Raw genomic sequence first — 13,765 nt, forward strand, 5'->3', positions numbered from 1 at the left:
ATTGAGATCCACTAGGAGGAGAACACCGCATCGCGGTGTAATTTTCAAGCTTGCCCAGAAACATTCAGTTATTCAAATTAAAAAATTAATTATAAAAAGTTACATAAAGGTGTATCAAAATCTTTGCAATAGTTACAAAAAGGACATCAAATATACCCATTTTATTTTGTAACAAAACAATGGCTTCAGAGTTCAACTACTATTTTACCAAATGAAATAAAAAAAAATAAAGTTCATGACATTGACAAAATATTCATCCAATCCAATAAGAAAACTTCACGAAGAAATGCCATTGAAGTTTGCAATATAAAACTACATCCTCTAATAAACCATCAAAAAGTCAAGAAATTTGATTTATTGATATCCTTTAAGGATCATCATCATTACAAAGAATTAAAAAATAGCTTCATTACCAGTGGCACTGGTAACTGGCTAGGTTGACATTGCCAACCAAAATAAAGTTCCAATAAAAGGCAAACTACAAATTACCTAAGAAAACAAATTAGTTTACTCTCCTTGCCACTATTGAGTTGATAAAAAAAAAGAAAAGAAAAGTAAATATTGCAACCCATCAATAAGGTTGACAAATAACCAAAAGCTGAAAAAACAAAAATAAGACTAACATCTCTAGAAAAAGGAAGCAAGCAAAACTACAGGCCGAACAGCAAGTGTACAAGCAATAATATGTCCGAGTTGAATTCTGCAAAAAAGAAATTAGGTTGTATGATTCTCAAACAGAGAACTCAAAACAATAAAAACGGAGTAGGTAAAACAAGTAAAAGAAAATAACTTTGGATCTCGAGGAAATAGGTTGCCGTCTCAAATTTTCACGCTTCACTTTTTTAAAGACCAATAACAGGATAAAGAAAGCAGAAAGTTACAGCAAGTTACAACGAAAAAAATCTGTTCACACAAAAAAAAAAGGACATTAAAACATATCATCAAGGCTTACTGAAAAAAAGTAGCCTCCTTTATCTTTTCTTCCTTCATCTAACAAAGACTTAGAATAAAAAATGCTGGCAATAGCAAATTTATTGGGGGGGGGGGGAAATGAAGACGACAAAACCTTGGATCTACACTAAACAGATTAACATTAAAAAAAAAGGGCCTAAATAAAATTCACATTGAGAAAACAATTTCCAAAATCCTTTGTACTATGCTATAAATCTTAATATCTCAACCCATAATAAACATCTGGGATTTAGTAGAAAATAAATATAGTTAAAATTCTTATGCTACACCATCAAATCTAGCATAGCATATGTTAAATTGCAAAAAAGAAGTAAAACAATAGGAATTAAGCACTAAACACCTAAGTGAACAATTAAGGACCAAAAATACTTTTTTTGTTGCATCATAGGTGAATACATGAAAGGGTTTGGATCACCTTAAGCAAATGGATCCAAATGCAATCTACTACATAAAAGGACACGTAGAATTACATAAGAATTCTGGTAATATCTGATAAGTCAAAAAGGAAAATATTTACAAGAATAAATCAGCATTTTCTGAAAACTTTTCGTACTTCTTATAACAACACAAGAAAGTTTCCAAACAATGTGATATGATAATTTTACCACATCTCCAAAAAACGTAGTAGATTTAGTAGAATTATGTTATTGAAAAAAAGCCTTTCTAAATCTAAAACCTGATTCTTCTATAATCGTTATAAAACAACCAATAGTTGGCCACAATCTAAAATGCGAGAGAAACACTAACATGGAGTCACCAATTCTCAAAAGGGATAAATCACAAAAATTGAGGTCATTAGGTATGAGCGCCTTGATTACTAACTCATACTGCTACTCAGATAGTATTTGAATATCCAGTGTTCTTTTTTGACGAGTCTATTTACTCAAAAAAATTTTCTTTTTTTTTCAGACAGTGATAAATTCCTCTTGCTTCTTACAAAAATAATGGTAAGACAAAAAAAATTCAAAAGATTTGAGACTTGAGAAACAGAAATCAAAAGAACATTCTTATCAGCCAAAAAGAGTTAAAAAAAACTTCAAAAGAATATACCTCTACAGAACAGAAAAGAATGAAAGGTAGGTGTTGTCATCTTTCTTCCTACAAAGGCAATAACATAAAAATACAAATCAGATAAAAAAATATCAGTGACACAAAATACTTTTCTAAGAGGCAAAAGATCAGAAGAACAAAGGTCTTGTTAATGAAAAAAAGAAACCATGCGTCATTAAATCTAATAAACATAATCCACCAGATCAATTAAACATAATCTACCAGTTGAAGGATGAGGGACAAATCACAAAAGGGACTATAACTTCAAGCTAAACCTACCCAAATAGTACCTCAAACATAAGCCAAATATTCCAAAAACAGAAAGCATAAAATGAGCTTATTTACTTGGAATTGAAATGTGCTAAAATACAATTAAGTACATGATAGAGCAACAGACCTTCTATACATTCTTGTGCTCAGGTACAAAAAAATCAGAATTGAAAATGTTTCCACCTCTTGAAGTGATACATTCTGATAGCTTGTAACTATTCCACCTCATCGTGCAAGAAAAATATGGAAGAAAGGGTAAAGAGTTCACAAAGATAACCTGAAAACAAATAAGTAAAATAGATGGTTATTAAACAATTACCCAAAAACAATGAGAAATGTAGTCGCTGAAAGTAAACCAGCAAATTACACAAATCATAAGTTTGTATAAGGAGAAGAATCTACTGAGAGAGTATAAAAGCGAGTCTTACCAACAAAAATCAATCAATAAAAATAATGTCACTGATGTAATTTCCCCATAGGGAACAAAACACTGTACATATATGTGGAAGCAAATTCTAAAGAAGTTCCTATGCATTATTTTCCAATTTTTCTTTTTTCTAAAAATGCAAAATTGGGTCCAACATCAAAGGTCAATGGTGTGAAGCACAGGGATACTACTATTTCCTGAACATATTTTTTCCAGTCAAAGATTGAGCTAGGTTTTTTTAGTAATATAAAAGGGGAAAGATGGTATCTTCATAATAGATTACATGGATTTTGCTTTTGAAACTACATTTACCTAATTCATATAACTATGTATCTCATGAATCATGAACTGATCAAAACATCTTCAAGGAAGTTAGGCATAATAATGATTTCACTTTGCACATTAAAACCACAAAACCAGAAAAATCAACTATGAAATAAAGATTTCATCATACAGCTTCCCAAATCTTGACATTACGAAGAATACCATGTAGTTTAATAACAGATTCATTATGTTTTGGATGATTCTTTGGAACATGGGCCAAAAGACCAACCTGGAAATGGCAGTCAAAGTCCCCTTGCAATGGCAGAGACATGAACAAGAACCAAGAAAATTGACGATTTCAGTTATTTTGAAAAACCGAAACAACAACTAAACAAGAGTTGGGAAATTTGAACATAGAACATCAGCTGCTCTATCCGCTAAATTTAAGACATTTCAGCTGCTAAGAAATAATAACTGCAATCAATAGAGATAGATAGAACCCCGCTAAATTTCAAGGCAGTAAAGATAGGTAGTATGGCAAATACACGAGTACCCAGAATCATAACTGGAGAACGCCCTCAAACTGAATTAACTCTTGCAATGCCCCTCCCAATTTCGTCATATTCCGAAGCAACCAATTTAACAAGCACCATTCATTTTTATTTAACTCTAAAAGTGCCTTTACTTTTTAAACCCCTATAGGCACACACAAAAGCCTATTTCTACTTTTTCGGGTTAAAAGAAAACATTTAGACAAAAAATTCTGAAACATAGGAGACAAAAAAATTGGGGGAATGAAGAAAAAAAGTGTAAAAGTAGGTGCATTCTAGTCCAGTGAAAGCAAAAAAATTTCTCATTCGTAAAAGGTTTATGGTCAAATGTATCACCATTTCCAATGTGATTTTTAACATCAAAACTTCAACTTTCTCACCCATTCACTTATCATATCTCAAGTGATAAGTCTTGCTTCAGAAAACTTCCTGTATCACCAAAAAAATACACTACCTCATTTTTCAAATCAAACAAAAGAACTGGAGTAATTTTCTACATGCATACAATTGATTGTTCAAAGCATATTTCCAAAGCCATTCCCTATCAATCCTTTGGCAAAATGTTGTGAAATATAACATATTTCAATCCAAAAAAGTACAATTATAATGTTCTTGATTATTTAGAAAAGGGTATGAAAAAAAGCAAACCTTTTTTGACTTGCTAAACCGTCCAGAACATTATCATCCCCTCCTTCACTGCTCTCCATAAAAAAAATCCCTAAATTACAGCAACAGCAAAAAACCCAAAACAAAAACAAAAAAATTGTTTCACCAAAACATCATAAAGAGCACAATACATTATACGGAAGTCAAATTATTCCTTCTTAAAGCAATACGAAAAAACAGAAAAAAAAAAAACCTTAGAGATAAGAGTAAAAGCATATGAGAAAAAGAATTTGCTTGAATCTGGGTTTAAAGATAAGGAAAAGTCATGGAAGACACTTACCTTGAATCTGTAGTCCATGTAAATATTCAACCGTTCCACCTACAACACCATAGAAAGTACAATCGAGTATTAGGAAAAAAAACCCACAAAAATCACCGATAAAGATGACAATTTCTGAGAAGGAGATGAAGAAGAGTTTAAAAGGGAAAAATGATCTCCATATATATATATATATATTTTGCTTTTATAATGGTGGATGATCCAGCGTACTCATGATTCAACTGATGAGAGGAAGAAAGATTTGGGTAGATGGCGGTGTAGAAAAAGACTGGAGAGATGAAGAGAAACTAAGAGGAGGAAAAACATTTTGACATCTCTGGGAGAGAAAATCCCGAATCTTATTTTCTTCCCAAAGAAAGGAACAAAGAAAAGAAAAATGGAAGGGGAGAGAAGCTCTGGAGATACCCTTTAACTTGTAAGAAAAAGCCCAACGTGTGACCTTTGTTTTGTCTTGCACTGTTATTTAATGTTCAATTAAAGAAGAAAGAGAAGAAGTGAAAGACAAAGAAAAGAGAAAGGGAGAAAGAATCGGAGAAGAACGGAAGAAAGACGGAGCAGAAGCAAGACACACAATGTGCAGCGCAAGTGAAGACTCTCAGGAACCCTACCTATTCAGCAAGGCGTGAAATCTCGATTTTGTCCTCAATTCAATTCATCAGCTCAATCAACGGAGGACTACCATCAATCGGCCAATCACAGCGTGCCACGTCAGCAATTGGGTTCAATTGGGGGGATTGGCATTCACACATTTACTATATATGTTAATTACTATATATGTTAATAAGGTGCACAAAAGAACAAGTGGTTAATTGATCACAGCCAATGCCCATTGAGATTAATTGATTGCTATCAAGAAGTAACCCTACGCACACAAAAAAAAACACAAAAGGGACATCCTCATGAAATACACAAAAATGAGTCCAACATCTAGTGAGGATTTATAAATTTTCAATATAAAAGGTTCAAGAAAACATGTCAGAAAACTAAACTTTCCAAGACACAACTAAGAGGATAAACACTTCATGATAACCAAAATTGAAACTTACATCTAATAGGCCATAAAAACAGATAAATAAATGAAAAAAATCCAAAGCAGAGTATAAACTGTAATAATACACCTTCCCTAGCACACACATGTAGTCTTATTGCAAAAAATGTGCCATCAATTAAATCATCTCTTATCCAATCTCTATGTATTATGAAAAATTTATCAATTTTTCATATCTCTTCCTGTCACTAATCCAAGGAATAAGGAGAGTGTTTATAAAATTAAATAAAGACGATGCACTTATATATGCTTTGTAAATAATTAACCTAGCATTTAAACCCCTTCTCATTATGTTTATACTCTCATTAGACAAAAAATATCAATTTTGGTATTTATTTTCCCTTAAAGTATAAATAATTTTAAAAATTTATAAAAAGAATAAATAAGGTTGCATTCTAAATATTAACCTTGCATTTTAACGCTCAGGTAAGGACAAAAATATTAACCTTGCATTTGAATGCTCGGGTAAGGACAAAGTGTCTAGGTAGAGAATCTAATGACTTAGAACTTAGAATAATAATCATTTCCATAGAATAATAATCATTTCCCAACTTTATTTTCACAAGAAAATGCTCAGTTTTTCAGTAGATTAAATTTGCTCATATTTAGCATTGTCATTATTTAAAAATTATTGGCAACTTAAGCATGCTAATTTCAAAACTCTAGCTTCAAAGTAGAGTTTTAACATCTACAGGAGTACAAGGAAGAAAAGAGCAGGGACAAAAAATTATTAGAAGTACCGAGAATTTTTTGTCAGTATCATAGAGTAGGCAATTAAATAGCAAGAAAAATAGTAAAATAGTCAAAGCTACAGAAATAAAGCTAAAATTGAATCACAAGCTCAAGACATACAAATTATTAAATATAATTCAACAATTGAATTTGACAATCAAAATTAAGGCTCAGATTATTAGTTAATAAAAGCTTTGCTAAAAGAAGAGCACAAGCATTTGAACTCAACAAATAGCCCTATAGATTCCAAATAAGAAAAATTACTCTTCTGTGACTCACTTATTTATCCAATTAGCAGCAAGAATAAAACAAAACATTTTTGAATAACCTAACAGCTAAAAAGAAGCAAGAAATACCTATTACTCAATTGATGGTAGCAAGATTTGTTTTAATTTGTTGCCTCCTACAATAACAACAAAAATTCATTCAGATACTCACCAAATAAATGAAAAAGCATTCTTCTTTTGCATCGTTTATAGTTTAACGTAACCCATAGGCAGTAGTGGAGTTGTGGAAGCATGCACATTTTACGTGAGCAACAAGTGCCCATTTCCCACATGGCCTGCCACTGCCCCGAACCAAGGCTTTCCAGTCGTAGCAAACGGTGGCTTCTATCTTCCATCCGGGAGACTCCGGAAATTCCAGGCACCAGGAGATTCGAGTGGCCGCATCTGGGCCAGAACAGGCTGCAATTTCGACTACTCCAACGACGGACGAGCCTGTGAAACAGGCGACTGCAACGGGCGACTCGAATGCGCCGGGGTGATCGGCGTTCCTCCTGTGACGCTAGTAGAGTTTACGTTGCAGGTTGACAAGAGGCAGCCGAGTTTCTACGACGTAAGTATAGTGGATGGCTACAACCTCCCTGTTTCAGTGACCCCATATCCTACAGCACCAAAATGCTACATCGGAGGGTGCTTCTCAGATATAAAAAAGGAGTGCCCTGGGGAGCTGGCGGTCCTGAATGAGCTCGGAACTTTTTCTTAAGAGTTTGATATTATCAAGCCACCAAAAAAGAAGCAAAAAACAATCATGTTACGCTACACTCAGTTTTCAAAAAATAGGAAAAAATTGGAAAAGACCTTTAAGTTAACATAAGTTTTGAAACTTACCAGTGAATTCAATGCAGAGAAGAAGAAGAATCTGGACAGCAAGTTGAGTGACAATGTTGAACCACTTAGATTACTCTAAAATCCATCAAATGGCCAACATTTGATTCAAAATAAAGCTAATTTATTAGTTTTAGATATCAATAGAAACACAAATGAAGCAATTCTTTTGTTTAAAGAACCTTCTCAAGAGATCCAAAAAACACCATCTAGATTTATTGTTGCATTTGCAATCAACCTAAGAACCAATTATCCCAAGTTTCAGACAGACATTTCATCAAACATTTGATAGCCATGCCTATGAGATTTCACATATTCACTTGAAGGCAGTGTCATACTAAAACCATGTTTTGAGTTAATGAAGCAAATATAACATAAGCAATCATTGTAAGGGATCATAACATACCTGAGATAAGTGATAAGAAAGCATCAAAACAGGGAGTAATAATACTTGAAGTAGAACTGAATTTGTACGAGAATTTCGGAAGAACAAACTAAGCTACCGTTGGACTAATAAATGAAAAAAACAATGAACTTTGACAATTAAAAGTAAAGCTCCAATTTGTTTGTCAATGGCAGGCGAAGAAGAAGAGCACAACCATGGCTGCAAACTCAGTTGCAGTTCTGGAATAATATATACTCCAAAATGCCATCTGAGTTGCCTCGCCAAGATACAGCTTAAATCCAGTTAGTATCAAGCCTGAAACACAACTCACGGCAACAATATTGTATCATCACAGCCGAAAATGAGAACAAAATAAATTCACCTATTTCTGATCTTCATCTGTTGTGAAAATCCAACAAAAAAATCAACACTATATTCGAACAAAATTTAGATTCATTAAACCCTGGTAAGGAAATAAAAAGAAGAAAAAACAAATGTTCAAACCAAAAAGGAAATAACAAAAAATTGTACTTCCATATGAAATAGCACATACCGAATCAAGAGGGAAAAAAGCCAAAACCAGAGTGAACGAAGGTTAGAATGAGAGTGTGATTAGAGAAAGAGACGTGCAAATACAGATAAAAGGTACAGGCTAAGTGAATAGGAATCCTACTTCTCAGCAGAACTGGAATAAGGGAAAAATCACATCCAAGCAGATATTTGTAATCGTAATCATACGGATGATGAATGTTGAATAGAAAGCATAATTTGGGTGGAAAATTGAATACCAAAGCTGATCAGAATAGAATGGCATACCTAAAAAAAAATTCCCCATTTCACTCCTTTGAAGTACAACTATCACGTGAGGCTCCAACAATTCGGCAACATGAGACGAAATCGATACAGAAACGGGTTAATTGGATATCAGAGAAAGAGGGAAAAACGGCTAGTGTAAGCAAAGTAGTTCACCTGCACCCAATTCTCCTGCTCTGAAGTACAAAGGCCATGTGAATGATCAGCAAATCAAGCGGCTGCAGGAGTAGCAGCTGACCTGTTGGCTTAAAGAAGGAAGTCACAAAGAGATGAGATGGTGGGTTTGGTAGCATAGCCGGTTGGGATGGGACTTGCTCAGAATAGGTGTGCTGAATTTTGCTCAGAATAGGCGCGTGGTAGAGAGAGCAGGAAAAGGCTTCAATGCAATTTGAGGGGAAGACGGTGGAATGGCAAAAGAAGGAAAAGAAATAGAAGACTTCGGTCGGTCAAGAGAAGCTTTGTAAGAAACACTTTACTTGCCACTTGTCAGATAATTAAGGAACCACGTGGCAAGAGGAAAGGAAAGCATTAAATCTGGCTGGATTCTTATATACAAGGTATATATACAAGGTAAAGGTAGAAGATAGTAATTGTCCTTTTCCTTCAACCCACTTTCGCACCTTTATTTTCTTTTTCCGTTCTTTGCTTCCTAAAGAAACCCATGTGGGTTTGGTAAGAATTGACTATTCTATGCTTCAGAATTCTGAACCGTCCTTTCCTCTCCTCTCAGTCCATGGTCCCTCACTCTTCAGCATCACCGAGACGCCCCTCACTCTTCAGCATCACCGTTGACTTCCATATCGTCCCGCGTGTGCTTCCATTTGGTTCTGCATTGGCGTTGAGGCCCTTCAAAGCTCAGACCCTTCACTGGAAATCAGGAACTGCTCCACCCACTCTTACCAACTCTTACCCACTCCAATCTCCAGAGTCCAGACGTACTCCTCTCCCCTTTCTTTGTTTCCCATTTTCCATTTCTCAATCAACCAATCTTCTTCCTCTGCTCTTTTGTCCCTCTCCTCTTTTCTTCAACACAAGTCAATATTCTTCTTTCCATCTCTCTGTTTTTTGTTTGTCTCTCAAGTCCACTGCTTTCTCCATTTTAATTTTGTGCATGCTGTTCCTACCCCTTGATTAAATTTTCTTTTATTCTCTAATAAATTTTATTTGCTGTTCCAGACTTCCAGTTCATCTCAATCGGACTCTCAGGCAGACAGACACCCAAAAAGACTCCAAGTTTCACTAATGCCGACTCTCCGGATGATTGGCAATTAACCCTTTTTTGTATTTGTCTTGAATAAGACACCGAATCATTTTAATCATGTTTAATGATATAGTGTTTGTGGAGTTTTAACTTGAACAGAAACAGCAGTCAATCTCACTGGTATGTCAAATCTTAAATCTTTCTAAAACACTTTTTGTGGAACATAGTTTTTCGAGTAAATCTACTTTTAATGCATAAATGATTCTCAATTACAGATGGTATGTTCAGATGAATATACAATGGCAAGAAATACCATGTGGCAGATATTGTTGCAGTACTCAGCAGGACTGGGAGTGCCGGTGTTGATCGAATTATTGTAAGTCTATATCCCTGAACAAAACTTTGGTCTATTTCATACGGATATGTCTCGTGCGACTATTTTTCTGGTTGGTATTATTATTAGCTCGTTGCAGAGGATAAGTTTGCAGCCCATTAGCTCGTTGCAAAGGATATGTCTCTTACATGGACTATATGAATTGTTGTATGATGGCTTCATTGTGAGTCATATTGTACTGGATGTGGTAAATATGCTAAAATGAGTGGTTATGAGGCTATAAAAGTTATTTCCTGATCAATGTGAAATCTTTGCTGTTAACCAAGTCCAAATGAACCAGATAATATTAACCAACAACTTCTCTCATTAAAGCTTGCATGCCATTTTTCTCTTATTTTCCATGCATTAAAATGTTTCGAGTTGTTTCACCTGTTTGTTTCATTGTTCTCCCCTTGTGACCTTGAATCAATTTGGTGAAGGCTCAACCTTGCAGTGAGCTTGACATGGAAATGAAGTGCATACTGATTTCAGAGTATATGACAAAGGTTACTTTTTTGTGTTGTATGATAACTTGCCTAAGCTTCTTTGCGTGATCTAAGGTTAGAGTAAATGGAATGCAAGAACTCTGCTTATGCTTGTGATTATCTTTTTGACAGATTTCAACTTTATTTTTGAACGAAGCACTGCAATGTATTGGGGAAGAAGGTAAAGTTTTCCAGTTCGACACTTAACATATTTTGTTTGTAGACTATCTTCTTATGGATTGTGCCTTCAGCTTCATTACATAGTGGAGCTGAGTTTAGGCCATATATGACTTAAATGAATCTGAAAAAATGAGGTCACTTGCTCGTTTGTATCAATTGTCTGAAACTTCTGCAAAATGTCACTTTAAAATAAAAAATTAACTTCTGCAAAATGTCACTTGAGCTAAACTACTTCTTGGAAGGGATATAGGGTATATCTCACTTGATCTAAACTACTTCTTGGAAGGGATATAGGGTATATCTTGTAGGTTTATTAATTCTTTCTGCAAATTATTTAGCTGACTGTTCTGTTTTACTTTGTAGGTAATGAACGTATTGAAAATATTGTGCCAGTACATTGTGATGATGAGCAAAAGGTTGATCGATCATGAGACAACTTCCAAGGAGCTGCTACAATTGGGCTGGACTCCATGCTTTGAGCAAATTCTACATTGGAAGATTTTGTGAGCAATATTGTTCTTTGTTATAACCAAACCATGCAATCTTTAACAAAAGTCCTTTTTTTTTATGGTACTATAGGAGTCTTTTCTTTTGCCTACAAAATTGGGTTTAAAATTTTTTCGAGCTGGTTTTACTTTTTATTATAGGAGGATATTCTTGTTCTCGCAATGGCAAGACTTTTCCTTTGGGATTGTCCTCAACATTGTTGGAATGACGGTACTGAAGAACAGTGCAGGTCATATTTTATCTTTTATAAGATGGATGTTCACCAGCTGCAGTTAATATTCAAATACTTACCAATACTTTCATTTACAGAGAGTTACATTTATCAGGTAAACAAAATGCAACTCTCTCTCTCTCTTCCCTTACTATATGTGGCTTATATTCTGCATTTTGGTGTGTACATTAACTTGCGAATCCATACATTGTTGGTCCATTTACCTGTACAATAGATGCTCAGTGACTTCCTCATGTGTCCTAAATAAAATGTCAAGCTTCCTTGCATAGTCCACTACCCCTTTTCAGAATGGAATATAGTAATACCAACAAATCATTATGATATGAAAAAAATTGCATTACTTTTTCCAGTATATGTTAATGTGCCTACTGCTTGGTACCTATAAATGTGAAAGGTTGTGACAGTAATTGTTCCAATTTTTTGCTACTATAAGTAATGTGTCAATTATGTACCTGAATAGCATAGTGAGAGCTGGCATTAACTTGAAAGTACGGGGAAGAAATCTTCTTTAGGGATGATAATAAGCACATAGGTATAATCATGCGTTGTGTAAATCAGCAAGTCAAACTTGACTGAGAAGTTTCTACACAGGATGATTACTATTTTATATGTTAACACAGGATGGGGAGAATAGCATTTTCCAGAGAGTTGACTGGTACAGAGTGGTTTTGGATGAATCTCATACCATCAAGTCCTCTAAAACTCTAGGTGCCCAGGCTGCCTTCAAATTGTCATCCTATTGCAGGTGGTGTCTTACTGGTACCCCTCTTCAGGTATGGCAGCAGCAAAGAATTCTGGCATTAGTTGAACAAGTGCCCGAGTAATCTTTTGCCTGATTGTTATTAAACCACAGGCTATTGTCTAGCATGTATCAATTAAGGTCATTATCAATTGTTGCAGAACAAGTTGGAAGACCTTTATAACCTACTTTGCTTCTTGCATGTTGAACCATGGTGTAATTAGGCTTGGTGAGCTTAAATTTTTTTTTTTTGACAATTTTATGGCTGATGCTCGAGATGATTGAAAAACAAGCAGTTACTATTCAGTTTTTGCGTTACATTTCCTAGAAAAATTGTTCAACGAGTTAAAGATGGCCAAGTCTTTTTTTTTGTTTATTATTATTTTTTTAATCAACATTATAGTGCAAATGAGCTTGTTCCCTCGCTCTTCCCATTTGCTGAAATTTGTTTACTGCTTGTTATAGGTGGCAAAAACTGATTCAGAAGCCATATGAGAGTGGTGATTATAGAGGGATAAAGCTGATCAAGGCTATTTGGAGGCCACTAAAACTATTTACAGACAGAAGTAATTATCATTTCTTTTTATGTAATAACTGCTTCCTTCTATTTCTTCAACAGCTTATGGTACTTTTTTTTTTATCTCCACCAAAATGTAGATTTAACTCAACATCTCATGACTACTCTATGGGGAAATATGGTTATATGTTACATCAAGCCTTCTCCTTCTAGATTTAGACTGACCAGATATGTAGCTCATGAAATATAATCACTACCTATGGATGAAGCTCTCAATATTGACAACCTCAACATCAACAATCTCAATATGAACGATTGACAATCTACTTCTTGTGTTATTTTTACTTGTACTTTTGCTACACCGATAGTCAACGATCTACTTATTATCTGTTTTTAGTCATAACTTTACTACATCAATAGCCTATTATGTCCTTTATTATACTTTTCGTTTTCATTTTCTTCTATTTTCTAGATTCTTATTAGTTTATTGAGCAAAACTAGGCATGCCAGTCTTTGAATTCTACACCGCGCACATGCGCGGTGTACACCTCCTAGTTCGTCAAAAAATGAATAGCCAAACCAACCCACATGGCTGGTAAATCTAAGAGATTTTATCGGTCGGCAAATTGGAGATGGACAATCACGCCCCCAAAACTTATCAGCACTGGAGGTGACCAATTCCCCATAAATCGATGAGTCAGCGTCTGAACCTGATCCCGCAGGTTTTCCACCAGACTTTGACTGATGGTCATCATCAACGCATTAAAATTTGGTGGAATAGGAGGTCAAAGATTCAAACCTTGACTTCAATCAATTGCCACATTAAAATGATTTGCTTAATAAAAAATTTAAACTGGTACATGATGCACTCGTGTGATTCGGTGATGGTTTCTATCCAACACTCACGTGCAAGGTCTTGCTGGCACAGAATAACTATTTATTGAGTTCATTAATAAACCCCGTC

The 13,765-nt window shown here is 34.8% G+C and overlaps 1 protein-coding gene across 26 annotated transcripts; it reads right to left on the reverse strand.

The window, feature by feature from the left end:
- Positions 1-338: 338 nt before the first annotated feature.
- On the reverse strand, positions 339-8,998 carry LOC113711975 (uncharacterized). Of its 26 annotated transcripts, none has more exons than XM_072067230.1 (10): positions 8,724-8,998; positions 7,373-7,447; positions 6,699-7,242; positions 4,481-4,519; positions 4,183-4,252; positions 3,915-3,963; positions 3,273-3,295; positions 2,420-2,569; positions 2,023-2,070; positions 339-700 (listed from the first exon to the last, which is right to left on the reverse strand). In XM_072067230.1, exons 3-6 carry the CDS (start codon positions 6,880-6,882, stop codon positions 3,933-3,935), a joined length of 324 nt encoding a protein of 107 aa, XP_071923331.1. In that variant the 5' UTR covers positions 6,883-7,242; positions 7,373-7,447; positions 8,724-8,998; the 3' UTR covers positions 339-700; positions 2,023-2,070; positions 2,420-2,569; positions 3,273-3,295; positions 3,915-3,932. The 26 variants fall into 26 exon arrangements, 13 of the variants coding, with proteins under 13 accessions (XP_071923331.1, XP_071923329.1, XP_071923330.1 ...); XM_072067228.1 differs by having other exon boundaries at positions 8,571-8,998; XR_011821856.1 differs by adding an exon at positions 5,089-5,342 and having other exon boundaries at positions 6,617-8,995.
- Positions 8,999-13,765: the final 4,767 nt, after the last annotated feature.

This window comes from Coffea arabica, chromosome 10e, assembly GCF_036785885.1.
Source record: "Coffea arabica cultivar ET-39 chromosome 10e, Coffea Arabica ET-39 HiFi, whole genome shotgun sequence".
In the NCBI taxonomy this organism is placed as follows: Eukaryota; Viridiplantae; Streptophyta; class Magnoliopsida; order Gentianales; family Rubiaceae; genus Coffea; species Coffea arabica.